Here is a 15,456-nt window from a genome sequence, read left to right as displayed (position 1 = left end):
GTGTCTTCATGTTAATGTAAGTGTGTGTGTAGTGTATTTTGTGTAGTGTGTGTGTAGTGTATTTATTTTGTGTGTGTGGCGTGTCTCTTTATTTCAGTGCAGTGGAGCAGATGTTATGGCAGATTTCAGGGTCTTGGAGCCAGTCAAGGAGAAACATTTAACAGCTAGCCTTGCGTGACACCCCTCTATATCTAGCTCCCTCCAACCAATCTACCCCTCTTTATTTATGTACTGATTGGCTATGGGGCTGGGGTGTCTTACTGTTCATGCGTGCTTCTGTCAAGCTTGGTATGAAAAATCTGTAAAGGTGTTTTCTACATGGGTCATTGCATGGCTCGTCATCTGTGTGTTACATTTTATGTGCTTCTTGGACAGAATCCTTCCAGTGTGTGTGTGCATGGGCGTGTCACACACTCCCAGCAGTGTGTCTGTGAATCGGTTCGAGTGCGAAATCTCCATCTCTCACCTCACCTTCAGTGAGTACCTTCATCATCATAGATCATTCGTCAGTCTGCCTCATGTTTTATGTAGACTCAGCTCTTAGCCGGTGACTCTCTTCTCTCTTTATTGAAGCACTCCTTCACAGAGGACACTCAGACCCACATTAAAGCTGAATGAAACTTTCAATCCAAAAGTAGAGAATGCTGTCTGATTCTGCTGCATCTCACTGACTTCCAAGTTCCAAACTCTGAAGTGGTTCTTTGTCAGATAATGTGATTCAGTGATGTCATGCGTTTCTGAGTGCACTCTCTTTTTCTTCTCTTGGATATCGCACTGTCGTCTTTTCTTCCCCACTTTTCTCTTTTTTATGTCGCTTTTTCTTTCTGAAAATTCCCTTTGTTCTTAATCTTCACCTCTGTCATGTTTATTCATGCTCACAACCCCTCCCTTACCCCTCTCCCTCTTTTTCCATCTCTCCATCCATCCCCCCTCTCATTTCCCCTGTGTCTCCCTCTCTTCCTTTGTCTGAACTAGGCACTTGATGAGGGCATTCTCCCTGTCTCTATCTCTATGTATTTAGTATCAATCCAGACCTTACGACCCCTCCACTTAACCCCTATCACATCTCATATCAATCAACCAAACAATCATCCGCTTAATGAGGTCATATATGACTGGGGATTTCCTGCTCAAAGTACACCACCTACTGCTAATATTGTCACTGTACCACCACTACTACGAACAGGCCTGATCCTTTTAGTTTGATCAAAGATACAATGTTATTATTATTTAGGCTAGTTTGTGGTTACATTGTTCATTTTGAGGTTTTTCAAAACCTTGATATTGTATTGTAAATCATCTGCCTGTTTACAGTGCCTCCTCCACTATCACAACACACACACAGTCTCCGGGCCAGATAGTGCTGTTCTACATGCTGTACAATAGTAATCAATTTACATTTCAAGTTGCTTTATTGGCATGAGATAAGAATGTACATACACTATTGCTAAAATGTACTTTGGAAATGGAATGATTCATGAACAATATTAAAATCCTAAAAAAATGATCAAGATTGTCAACGCAGCGACAATCAGTAATTTTTTTTATCAAGGATGGGGTTGTATTAGAAATGAAAATCAGTAAGAAAAAAGTAAATAAAGATACAATGGAAAATAGCGAGTCATCCTCGAGTCATGCAATGGTAGTCATGCTCCAGGGTTAACTGTATTACTATACTGGGACTCCCAGATGGGGCTGTAGAAGTAGACCGTGTCCTCCATTGATGTGACCTATAAAACAAAGAGTCAAGCATCAAGGAACATGTCTCTCCAGGTGGTCTGGGGATTCAAGGGATTTTTACAGGAGTGAGTGTGTTTGTGTGTGTCCCCTCATCCAGTCTAGTCTTGGCAGTACTGGGAGCTGTGGGAGCCACATCATGCATGTGTTTTCACACAGTCTGGACACTTGATTATCGCATTGAATTATTAATGAACCACGTGCTCCCTCTAATCTCGCTCCTTCTCTCTCTCTCTCTCTCGCTCTCTCTCTTTCTCTCTCTTCTCCTGTACACAGCGCTTCACCCTCTCTCTGTTGTCACTCTAACTTGGCTGTGTGGATTTAAAGTGTCTCTGTGTGTGACCTAGTGTACAGGTCAGGCGACAGTCACTGTGGGAGCCATAGCCAGCCTGACAGAACACATGAAAGCCACAGAAACACATCAATAATTCACCTTTAATCAAGAACTCAATCGGCCCGCTGAGACCAATGGGGTGGCAATGGATGTATTTCCCCTGTTGTGCGTCCATGGCCTCCCTGAATATTCCTCCCTTCTTCCACTTCTCTGGTTCTATCTAGTGACATAGGCTAGTGAAGAAGATGATTTGTCAGTGACAGTATGGTTAGAGAGCATGGCTGACCCCATTTAGTCGACTGGTCGATTGTTTGGTCGATAGGCTGTTGGTCGACCGATATTTATTTAGTTGAGCAGTAGCAAAAAAAGACCCTGTCTGATTTTTCCACAACTAGTCCAATTCATTCCACACATCTGACTTCCCCTTTACCTCCTGAGAAACCAAACATTCCCCCGTTTCAAGTTTATTTGTCACGTCATCTGCATCCATTTTGCTGTCACGTGTTCGGAGTTTGTTAAAACCAATGTATTAATATGATTATGATATGCTATAGTTCAGGCTCTTTTGGTCACGTGCATGCGATGCATACATGTGTCACGTAAAGAGAGCAAGGGTTGAGGGAATAGCTTTGTGTAGCTCAGTTGGTAGAGCATGGCGTTTGCAGTGCCAGGTTGTGGGTTCGATTCCCACGGGGGGCCAGTATAAAAAATTAAAAAAAAACAACAAAAAAAAACTTTTCAGTCAGAAATGGCTGTAATTATGTTGCAGCTTCAGCAACACAGACAGTGTAATAAAGACTGTTGATGTTCTGTGGTGGATAATGCAGCAGGGAGGAGAGAGACAGCGGGTGCTAGTCACAAAGTCACTCGCTGTCTTTTTTTTTTTAACACAGCGCAGCAAGTCTGAGCCAGGCCCGGCACAATCAAATCAATTGCGGTCGGACTCCCTCTAGGCATCTGTGTGTCTTAATTATTTCATCAAACAGTGCTCTTAAAGCATCAGACAAACCCAGTGCATATACAGTGGGGAGAACAAGTATTTGATACACTGCCGATTTTGCAGGTTTTCCTACTTACAAAGCATGTAGAGGTCTGTAATTTTTTATCATAGGTACACTTCAACTGTGAGAGACGGAATCTAAAACAAAAATCCAGAAAATCACATTGTATGATTTTTAAGTAATTAATTTGCATTTTATTGCATGACATAAGTATTTGATACAACAGAAAAGCAGAACTTAATATTTGGTACAGAAACCTTTGTTTGCAATTACAGAGATCATACGTTTCCTGTAGTTCTTGACCAGGTTTGCACACACTGCAGCAGGGATTTTGGCCCACTCCTCCATACAGACCTTCTCCAGATACTTCAGGTTTCGGGGCTGTCGCTGGGCAATATGGACTTTCAGCTCCCTCCAAAGATTTTCTATTGGGTTCAGGTCTGGAGACTGGCTAGGCTACTCCAGGACCTTGAGATGCTTCTCACGGAGCCACTCCTTAGTTGCCCTGGCTGTGTGTTTCGGGTCGTTGTCATGCTGGAAGACCCAGCCACGACCCATCTTCAATGCTCTTGCTGAGGGAAGGAGGTTGTTGGCCAGGATCTCGCGATACATGGCCCCATCCATCCTCCCCTCAATACGGTGCAGTCGTCCTGTCCCCTTTGCAGAAAAGCATCCCCAAAGAATGATGTTTCCACCTCCATGCTTCACGGTTGGGATGGTGTTCTTGGGGTTGTACTCATCCTTCTTCTTCCTCCAAACACTGCGAGTGGAGTTTAGACCAAAAAGCTCTATTTTTGTCTCATCAGACCACATGACCTTCTCCCATTCCTCCTCTGGATCATCCAGATGGTCATTGGCAAACTTCAGATGGGCCTGGACATGCGCTGGCTTGAGCAGGGGGACCTTGCGTGCGCTGCAGGATTTTAATCCATGACGGCGTAGTGTGTTACTAATGGTTTTCTTTGAGACTGTGGTCCCAGCTCTCTTCAGGTCATTGACCAGGTCCTGCCGTGTAGTTCTGGGCTGATCCCTCACCTTCCTCATGATCATTGATGCCCCACGAGGTGAGATCTTACATGGAACCCCAGACTGAGGGTGATTGACCGTCATCTTGAACTTCTTCCATTTTCTAATAATTGCGCCAACAGTTGTTGCCTTCTCACCAAGCTGCTTGCCTATTGTCCTGTAGCCCATCCCAGCCTTGTGCAGGTCTACAATTTTATCCCTGATGTCCTTACACAGCTCTCTGGTCTTGGCCATTGTGGAGAGGTTGGAGTCTGTTTGATTGAGTGTGTGGACAGGTGTCTTTTATACAGGTAACGAGTTCAAACAGGTGCAGTTAATACAGGTAATGAGTGGAGAACAGGAGGGCTTCTTAAAGAAAAACTAACAGGTCTGTGAGAGCCGTAATTCTTACTGGTTGGTAGGTGATCAAATACTTATGTCATGCAATAAAATGCAAATGAATTACTTAAAAATCATACAATGTGATTTTCTGGATTTTTGTTTTAGATTCCGTCTCTCACAGTTGAAGTGTACCTATGATAAAAATTACAGACCTCTACATGCTTTGTAAGTAGGAAAACCTGCAAAATCGGCAGTGTATCAAATACTTGTTCTCCCCACTGTAGTTGATTTGATTAAAACACAGGATGTGTATATATATGAAAAAATACACATTTTGACATTTTGACCAATCGATTGGTCGAAAGAACCGACAACTCTCGGTCGACCAAGATTATTTTTTGTCTGGCACAGCCCTATTAGAGAGGTTTTGAATATGATAGTGATGACTTGTGTTTATGAACGTGTCGGTGATAGTGATGACAGTGTTTATGAATGTGTCGGTGGTAGATTGACATTTTTATTTAAAGGTGTCAATGATTCTTAGGAAAGAATACGTTTGAGAAAGCTATTTTCTGACTTGGCCCTACATCGATTGGGCATACGGTAGTAGGCATATCACACTGCCAGTGGCGGACTGAGGCATTGGTTACACAGGTTATAACCTCAACTGCAAACTTCAACTTCCTCCCTTTGTTGTTGTGTTTTTTTTTTGAAGTAGTGTTTTTTCCCTTCCTGTTAAGTGGAGGGCTGGAGCACTGAATCGATACCATTCTGTTTCAATAGGACAGCTCATCTAGCCAGGGCTGCTCGAGTGCTTCGCTATGCAGCTAGGGAATACCAACGCCTAGGGAATACCAACGCCCCCCTTACCCCCCTCCCTCCCTCCCTCCCTCCCTCCCTCCCTCCCTCCCTCCCTCCCTCCCTCCCTTCCATCCTCCCTCCCTCCCTCCCTCCCTCCCTCCCTCCCTCCCTCCCTCCCTCCCTCCCTCCCTCCCTTCCATCCTTCCTCCCTCCCTCCCTCCCTCCCTCCCTCCCTCCCTCCCTCCCTTCCTTCCTTCCTCCCTCCCTCCCTTCCTTCCTTCCTTCCTTCCTTCCTTCCTTCCGTCCTTCCTTCCTTCCGTCTTTCACTCCTTCCCTCACTCTCTCCCCTCTGTTCCTTCATTTCTCCTTCCCTCCCTCCCTTCCTCCTTCCCTCTCTCCCTCCATTTCTTGTCCTTCTCCCTCACTCCTGTTTGATTTCTCTGGCCTTGTAAAACAGTAGTACATGCTGTTCTGCCCTGATCATACAGGAGAATCCTCAGGAGAACTCAACTGATGGTAATGATGACAGTGATGATTAAGTCAAGATTGCACTCTGACTGTTCAATGCAAAGCAGAGAAATTAGAGACATGCTCAACTCATCTGAGATCTGTGAACATGGTTTTCTTTGTGGTTGTCTTCTCTTTTTCAAGTTTCAAGTTGTATTAGTCTAATGTGCGGGATACACGTGGTATACACGTTATTGTTTTCGACAATGCAACAACAATAAGAAATAATAAAAGATAAGAATATGAACATAAAGTAAATGGCTCAGTAGAACAGAATAAACATTTTAGCATACCGGTAAATATAAAACAGGAAGTTACAATTTATTGTCCAATATTTACACCTGTTTTGGGGAAGGGGGGATTGGGGGACAAGTGTTCAAACTGTCCAGTATTTAGCAATCATAATAAGAGTCTGGTAGCAGCAGTTGATATGTGTGTGTAGCATGAATGTATATGTGATTGTGTGTGTGTGTGTGTGTGTGTGTGTGTGTGTGTGTGTGTGTGTGTGTGTGTGTGTGTGTGTGTGTGTGTGTGTGTAGATCTGTGTGGATGTGTGCATGAGTGAGTGCATCTGTGCTAAGGTGTGACGAGTCAGTGCAGGTGGTCAGTCCAGTTCAAGTGTTTCAAGGTTTTCTTTATGTTTAATTGGTGTTCTTTATTCTTGCTGTATTGGTAATGGTTCGTAAGCGTTCAGCTCGGCACAAGCTTTTCCTGGCACAGTATGTTTACTTTCAATGGGAATCTGTACTTCTCTATTGTGTGAATGTGTTAAAAGCGCTCCTGAAGAAGCACTTCCATTATTGATCAGATCTTCAATGCTCTAACGAACAGTAGCAGTGATGTCTAGCAGAACAAAGACCAGAGAAACTCACTCAACTCACAAGGAATCTCCTGGAAGATCTGCTACTAGGGAATATACTCTAATTTCACCCAACGGCATCCGACGCTCATCCAACACCCATCCGTCATGCTTGAAACTGAAATTCACATATAAGCGACAGTACTTAACTGGCCCGAGGTCCGATTTAAATCCAGACTAGCTGTCTGACCCTGACCCTTCCCCTTCTGCTCCTCAGGAGTTGGCAGACGTGCGCCACATCCACGCCAAGGTGAAGAAGCAGTACCAGGACAAGATGGCCGAGCTGGCCCACGCCAACCGGCGGGTGGAGCAGCACGAGACAGAGGTGAAGAAGCTGAGGCTGAGGGTGGAGGAGCTGAAGAAAGAACTGGGTCAGGCGGAGGACGAGGTGAGCACCAACATATACACATTCATTTATACAGGGATACACATACAGTTCCTTCTGTAACTATTGGGAGAGTGAAGCATTTCTTTCTTCTTTTGGCTCTATACTTCAAAATGTTGGAGTTTAAATCAAACAATCACTTTGAGGTTAAAGTTCAGACTGTCAGCTTTAATATGAGGGTATTTCCATCCATGTCCGTTTAGAAATTACAGCACCTTTTGTACATAGTCCCCCCATTTTAGGGGAGCAAAAGTATTGGGACCAATTCACTTAATTGTATTAAAGTAGTAAAACGTATTTAGTCCCATATGTATAGCACGCAATGAATACACTTCTACATGAATGTGGATGCTTTCATGATGATGGATAATCCTGAATGAATCGTGAAAAATTATGAGTGAGAAAGTTACAGACGCACAAATATCACACTGTCCCAAAACACTGCTGTCTTGGGGGTGTGAGATTTGTGCGTTTGTAACTTTCTCACTTGTCATTATTCGAGATTCATTCAGGATTATCTGTAATCATGGTAGCATCCAAATTAATGTAGAAGTATTTAGAAACATTCTATTTTCAAAGTGACTCCAAAATGACACAATACATTATTTACCATTCATTTCTATTGGGCACAAAATAATCTAAAACAACCAAAACAAACATGTGTAGTGTCACAAGCTTGATGTAGCCATTGTGTGCTATGAATATGGAACAAAATACTTAACTTTTTTGCTACTTTAATACACATATAAGTGAATTTGTTCCAATACTTTTGCTCCCCTAAAATGGGGGCACTATGTACAAAATGTGCTGTAATTTCTAAGCCATTCACCCGATATGGATGGAAATACCATCATATTAAAGCTGACAGTCTGCACTTTAACTTCATTGTCATTGTTTGATTTCAAATCCAAGCTTTTGGAGTATAGAGACAAAATAAGAAAAAATGCTTCACTGTCCCAACAATAATGGGGGGCACTGTAGATACAGCAGATACTGTGCACATACTGTACACACTGTCAGTAAATGCTTGTCAATGTTGAGTATTTAGGATTTTGATTGAATACTGATTCTGGGTTTTGAAGTCTGGTGTGACTGATTTGCAATGATCGACTTCTCTCTCTCACGTTCTCCTCCCTCCCCCACCTCGCTCGCTCGCTCCCTCCCTCCCTCCCTCCCTCCCTCCCTCCCTCCCTCCCTCCCTCCCTCCCTCCCTCCCTCCCTCCCTCCCTCCCTCCCTCCCCCCCCCTCCCTCCCAGCTGGATGAGGCCCATAACCAGACCAGGAAGCTACAGCGGTCTCTGGATGAGCAGGTGGAACAGTCAGAGAACCTCCAGGTCCAACTGGAACATCTGCAGTCCCGGTACGACTGATTCTGACACACGCGCGCACTCACGCACACACACACTTATCATATGCTCTCTCACACATACACACACACGCACAAATACACTCCTCTCATATATGCTCTCACACACACTCTACCTACATTTATCTACATGCAAGAAAAGCACACATTCACACATTGTCATACACTACCAAAGACCACTGAGAAGGGTATGATGTTTAATCAGACAGTGTACTATATGGCTGCCATGCTCGTGTTATAAACTCTAGTTCTCCCAGGTATCTTAGCTGGAGGAGATTAGCCCACTGTGAGGCTTGTGTCTTAGTTTGTCAGGCAGGCAGCCCCATGTTCATACTAGGCCAGTCTGTCTACTAGACCTCCTCTCCCACAGCTCTCTCTCTCTCTCTCTCTCTCTCTCTCACTCTCTGCCTTATCATTCCACCCGTGTCCCAGCTCATGCCCACCGACAGCCAATCGCGGGCCGCCCAGCCACAGTTTACCGTAGTAACACAGAGCCTGCGTGCTGCACAGCGGTGCTGGCCCCCTGTAGCTTAGCAGATGAGTGACAGGCGTGTTGGCATGGAAACGCCTTTAGGAACACACACACACACGGCCTCATGGAGCCCTGACAGACCTGGAACAGTGAGGGAGTCAGGCCCCATCAGGCTCCTATTATAACACTGTACTGGATGTGGATGAACTTGCTCAAACCACATTAACCCTAATGCACAGGATGTAGCTGGATAGGAGTGGGTATATTAATGGTTCCAAAAAATGCAATATTAATGGATAAAGGATTTTGAGATTTAGTTGTTGTCCACTACCTCTCCCAAGGCTATTTTACTATCCTGTCACTCCTCTCTCTCTTTCTGTCATTTCGTTCTCTCCCGTCTTTTCCAGACATATGTAATGCTTTCTTTGATCCCTCTCACACTCCCTCTCCCCATGGTTCTTTAAAGGGATAGTGTGACATTTTGGTAATAAAGCCCTTTTTTCTACTCACCAAGAGTCAGATGAACTAGCATGCTAGCTGTTCCTATAGACTTCCAGTGATTGCGCAAACGCTAGTTAGCAATGGCTCCAGAAACAACCTACACCTTCCTTCAAACTGCATGCAGAGACATAAAATGGTATCCATGAGTTCATCTGACTCTGGGGAAGTAGAAAAACATAATTGCCAAAATGTCGCACTATCCCTTTAACCAGGGGAATAGTTCCCACCACGTCCCAGCTTGTCTGTCTGAGATATAAATAGTAATAGTGGTCTTCCAGCTCCAGCTAATGTCTAAATCAATACATCAGACCAGGCCAGGTGATCTGGGAAAACCTCTGTTGCATTCTCGGACTGCCAGTATTGTGTGTGTGTGTGTGTGTGAGTGTAGCTTGTTAAAAGTCCATCCTTCACATCGATTTATCAATCAATTCTCTGTGGATCGTCTAATCCTGTGCACACATGCTCAATGCCACACACACACGCACACATACAAACATACTCCACATAGCCCATACACACATGACCTTTAACCCCCGGGTTTGTTAACAGGCCTAGGGTCAGGGGTGAGATGCAGATGGCGGGGCACTGAAGCGTGTGGCTATAATGGCCTGGGAGAAATGGAGAGGGAGATAAGAGATGAACACAACAGAGAGACATACAGACAGACAGACAACTGCTAGCCACCATGAGAAAGGTCTCTAGCAATGGGGGACGTTATTGTAACGCTGTTGCCATGGCGCTGTCAGAACGTTGTTAAAACAGAAAGGTCCTGATCCGGAGGTGTGGTGATGTCATGTGAGGCATCTTTACACCAGGATCTGGCCTTTAGGCTTTGTGATACAGTGCCGCTCCAATCTGTCACACTGGACATAAACAACTAGCCACTTCTATGGCTGAGGGGTAGGCCTATTCTACAAAGCAGAATCAATGTGTTAGCCAGCTAACTTGCTGGCTAATTCATTGATCCTACTTTGTATTAGTATACCCCTCTGGTCTGAAGACTGGCAGCTTAATTGTCCACAAAAACTTTTCAGGAAAATGTGTGCATGTGATGGGAATGCATGTGCATGTGGTAAGAAGGGGTGTTTTTCTTTCTGTGTGTTGTGTTATCTTTCATGGACCGGCAGGACATTCAGATCTCTAAATACTAGGCTCTCTGAAGGCAATTTGAAAGTGGATCAAATAAAGCATGTTCTTTTCTATTGATTTCCCTTCACTGTAGCAGGCTTGTCTGTTTAGCGCAATCAGGGAGCCAATTCAGACTTCAAATGTGATGCAGGTTGTAGAGCACCAATGTTATTAGCACAACTCTCTGGCTGAACAGTGAGAGGCTTAACACGCACAGCCCCAATTTAGAGCTGTGGAGGTTGACAGCACATTGTGTGTGCTGCCATTTCAAGTTCTCCTCCTCCCAGCTTGTGTGTTTTCTGAGGAGCCGCGTTAGTGGGTTTAACATGATCTGAGAGGTAGATTATATAACAGAAGAGATGGAGTAGGAGAGGAGCAATAGAAAAGAGAGGGAAAGCGAGGGAGAAAAAAACATTGGTTTCATCTATAGATTTAAGGTGAAAGCATTTTATTGACATTTGAGATCTTTCTAACCTCGATTTCTCGCTCCTTTCACTCTAACATATAGCCTTCATACTGTATATTCCCACGGAGTGTGTCACATTGCTATTTGATATTGTACCAGCTGTGAACAGACAGAAATAACACATTAGCAGTTTAGCAAGGCTGTTGGCTTTATAGATTAGATTGTTTTGCATTCATACATTAGTTGCAGAGGGTTTGTTGTCGACAATGTTGTGGAAAGCAATTGGGCCTGAGTTTGATACATTAATTATAGTAACAGCATGAAAATACAGACTACCCACTGGGCACAGACGTAATTTAATCGTCTAGTTTTGATTTCATTTCAGTTGAGTTGTCAACTAACGTGAATTCAACATGAAACCAACAAAACATTTCATGTCATTGGATTTAGGTTCAAAGTTGTGTTACAAATCCCATTACATTATTTTGTTGAAATGACATGGAAACAATGTTGATACAAGCAGCTTTTGCCCAGTGGGTATAATTTCTCTATCTCCCCCCCCTCTCTCTCTCTCTCTCTCTCTCTCTCTCGCTCTCTCTCCCCCCTCCCCCCTCTTCTCCTCCAGATGTACTGTCTCTCACCTTAACATGGCCTTGCTAAGTGTTTGGGCAATGGAAAAGCTTTTAGTCATTTAGTGGGTGACTGTGGTCAAAACACTATATTATGTGTAATTTAGCGCCATTAAAATGATCTCTTTTCCTGTCAGTGAGTCCCCCAGTAGACTGACGTGGCCTGGGGAACAGAGAGGGTCAATCCAGGCCTCTGGCACCATCATACTAGCCTGATTCCACATCTGTTGGTGTTGTCATGCTAACTCCTGTATATGGTCAATGACCATAGACATTGACAGTACAGCACAAACAGATCTGGAACCAGGCTAGCATTACACCACAGAGTATGAGAACAGAGAGCAGTAACACAGATACTGCTTCTTGGAAATACTTAACATAGTAGATTCTGCACTTGCCAGGATTGAGTTTTCCCTGTAGTAGACATACCGTAGAGGCTGACTCTCTCTACCTGGATGAATAATCTAATTTGACAGAGAGTGATCCCTGGCTGTGTGGGAGGCTGTGTTCTTTCTCTTTCTAAACTGAGGCTCAGTTCACCCTGGAGCCATTCTAGCCATGCGTCATCACAACACACACAGCAGCGCTCACTAGTGCAGGTCCACTGTGAACAGGCCTGCCAATCTATCCCGGAAATGTCTAGAAATAGTTCAACTCTCACATCATAATAACATGAGTGGTTGTGTAGTTTTAATAAGGATGTTGTTTGTCAGGGCTGAGGTGAGGTGAGGGGGTGTTTCCTTTGCTGGTTGAGCTGAGAAGGAGGGAGCTGGAGAAGGTAAAGAGAGAGAAGGAGGGAGCTGGAGAAGGTAAAGAGAGAGAAGGAGGGAGCTGGAGAAGGTAAAGAGAGAGAAGGAGAGGTAAAGAGAGAGCGAAACAGACAGGAAAGATAGAGTGTGTTGGTTTAAGGAATTAACTGTGTCTGCTTTTCTCTTGTGCCTGTTTGTCTTTGTCATTATGGCGCAGACCGAGGCTACTGCAAACACGCAGGTATGATTTTGGGCCCAAGATCAATTTGGCAAATGGCTCGCTGATAAATAATTTAAGCTTTTCTCTGAGCCTCAGAGGGATTCATAACTGCTAGGCCTGATGGGAACCTTCTGCTGAATTTCAAAAAATTTACCTGGGTTGTAGAGAGCAGACCTCCCCCCCCTCTCTCTCTCTCTCTCTCTCTCTCTCTCTCTCTCTCTCTCTCTCTCTCTCTCTCTCTCTCTCACTCCCCCCCCTCTCCCTCTCTCCCTCTCACTTCCTCTCCCCCCCCTCTCCCTGTGTAGAGATAATGTTAGTATTTCACTGTTGTCCAGGTAGTATGATCACCAGTATAGCAGCTGTGGCTCAGTAACTGGTCGTTGTTGGCTAACTGAGTGTTACCTGGCAACGGAAGCAGCTCCGTTGCGCTGGGCTTTTAGGCAATGGTGAATTATGCATTGTTTGTTTAGCCAATGCAGAGTCCTGAAATATGCCTTTGTTTACTCAGTCACTGTTAAGATCACAGCGATTTTCTGCAAGAGCTTTACCTTAGTTGTTGAGGGAATAATCCGACTTTTACTGGAAAAACAGAATTTTGACAGCACTGAGCCTTTAAGTGCCAGTTGTGAAAAATTTAGATCAAAACCTGAAGTAGCCTTCTCACTCAAGTCCACTCACTCATCCTCTCCTCTGTTCTAGACTGAGGCGGCAGAAGAACCCGGGCCTGTTTGGGAAGATGAGGTCAGCTCGGTTCAGCCCGGAGAACCCAGATGGACTGCCCAGCGACCCAGACGAAGAGGAGGAGGAGCTACAGATCCAGATCCCATGAACAAAGGAAGGACACACAGACATCCATCTGATGGATAGACAGATGGACAGACAGACTCTGACTTAGGGCTCTTCATTTCACACCCGTGTGAGTCCCATAGACAGACAGACTGATAGTTGGACAGATGTGATCTTGACACCCACTCATCTCTATTGACCTGCCTCATCCTGTTAGAGACAAACACTGGCACATGGTTGCCATGGGCAAGGTTGTCATGGACACCTGTCGCTACCTGTACCTGTGAACTACAGAGCAACCAGCAGGGGTCAAGAGAGAGCCCTCACTACACTGCAACTGACAGCACCCTACACTACCACACTACAGTACAACCCACAGTGCACTACAGTTACAAGCCACCACAGCCAGAGCCTACAGCCCTCTAGTCCTCAACACCTCAATCATCACCACTATCACTCCCATATCTACAACACCCTTAGTGATGAAACACTCTCTCAGTCACACTGCCACCCATCCTCGGTCTAAAGCTCATGCCTCCTCTTTCACCCTTTCTTCTCTTTCTCTTTGCATCCTGAGTTACTTCACCCAGCGAATGTTGTACAGTATCCTTCCTGATGTATAAAAACACTTGAGAAAGCGGTGTCGACGTAGCTGTGATGTTCCAGCAGTGTTCCGGTAATGTTATGTAATGCGTTGGAATTGTATCAGTAGCTGTACATACAGTTCAGTACAGGAAGGGTGTTTAGCCCTCAGGTCACTGTGCTATGGGTGTGTGCTTGGAGCCTGGCACCTGGGATCATCGTTAGTTCATCAGTATTTTGGGCTCAGCCTCAGACAGCTAAACCCTCCCAGTATGGGGGACAGGTAGTATTCTTGGGAGAGACTGGGATTGGATATAATGGGACAAAAAGGGCCCTTCACCTCTATGTCCCCTTGTCCCCTCACCATAACCACTAAGAGACAAGGTGCTTATGTAGGGGATCCATTAGACCTACAGTATTAACCTCTCGACATAGTGGGTTGTTCATTCTGAAAGAAAAGTTTGTGGTCAATACACACATCCTTAAAAAACGTAGATGCTGGGCTGATGAAGTATACACTAGAAAAGAACAGAAAGGCCTGCGCACTGCACTGTTTTGATCCAAAAGGGTCTTCGTCAGGTTAAGATCTTTGTGGATTGAAACATTGTCAATAAATGTCATAATTGGCAGCATATTCAGTGTGCAGGCCTTTCTGTTCTGTTCATTCTGAAAGCAATAAGACATCGGCTATCACTCCCACTTACTCATCTGCTACTATGGGGACCAAGGTATTTGTAACGATCATGATTTGCAAATTATTTATGTTGTTGTTTTTGATAATTGATCTGTAAACCACAGTGTTTTTGTATTTAGCTCTATAAATGTTAAGTGTACATTATAGACCTTGCTTTGTTTGTCTCTTTTCATGAGCATTGTGTGTATGTGTAAGACTGTGTAATATCTTGATAGAGGGTCATCTGAACATCAGAGCCATCATGAACTCAACGTGCATGGAGTGGGTAAGCAGAGTTTACAATTGAATGTCTATTGTGCCGTTAAAGAAGCTTAGTATTACCTTCAGGCCAAGGTGGAGGTGAATCGTGAAATGAAAGACAGCCAGATGTGTTTCCCTCAAAAACAAGACACATCTAACTCAGGACGTAATATCTTCACATCTCAGGGTAAAAGAGAAACTCCATTGATGTTGTTTAGGTCCTCGTGTCAGTTCATTGGGAATCTGCTCAACAGACACAGTATTGTCCAGCCTGCTGCAGTGATGTTTCCCATAGTTCCATCAGTCTTACGACGTCTAGTCTCTTAGAGGTCTAGGTCTAATGGATCTCCTCTCCCAGCCCTCTGTCAGCAGGATAGTATCACACAGGAAGCTTCCTAAACAGGAGCTGTTCTTCCCTCCCATGGTCTTGTCCTCCTCCTCAGGACTCTGTGTTCTCCCACATTCAACTCAGCCTGTTTTATCTTCTTCCTTCCCTCTGCCTCTAGGTTATGAATGATGATGCAGGACAGTCAGAGTGGTAGGTTTGCCAGGCTTGGTAATGGAATCGCTCTCTTCAGAGACCAAAACAAGTCACCAGTGCTTCAGGAGAGTTAGACTATCATCTGCTTTACACAGTCAACTCTACTCCACCACACACAGACAACGTGTTGCTACTGTATGACAGTGCAACATGGCGCACATTTTGTGTCAT

At 44.6% G+C, this 15,456-nt stretch overlaps 1 protein-coding gene across 2 annotated transcripts in view; it reads left to right on the top strand.

Annotated features, from left to right (window-relative positions):
* LOC121573339 (coiled-coil domain-containing protein 102A) overlaps positions 1–14,650 on the top strand; it is a 76,121-nt gene extending 61,471 nt beyond the window's left edge. For both annotated transcript variants that reach the window (XM_041885229.2, XM_041885230.2), the window contains exons 7-9: positions 6,804–6,974; positions 8,228–8,331; positions 13,142–14,650. In XM_041885229.2, the coding sequence (XP_041741163.1) occupies positions 6,804–6,974; positions 8,228–8,331; positions 13,142–13,271 (405 nt within the window). In that variant the 3' untranslated portion in view covers positions 13,272–14,650. The remainder of the gene's footprint in view (positions 1–6,803; positions 6,975–8,227; positions 8,332–13,141) is intronic.
* The last annotated feature ends 806 nt before the right edge of the window (positions 14,651–15,456 follow it).

This window comes from Coregonus clupeaformis, unplaced genomic scaffold (genome assembly GCF_020615455.1).
Source record: "Coregonus clupeaformis isolate EN_2021a unplaced genomic scaffold, ASM2061545v1 scaf0416, whole genome shotgun sequence".
NCBI lineage: Eukaryota > Metazoa > Chordata > Actinopteri > Salmoniformes > Salmonidae > Coregonus > Coregonus clupeaformis.
Note: the sequence above shows the minus strand (reverse complement) of the source record. Positions and strands in the feature narration are given on the sequence as shown.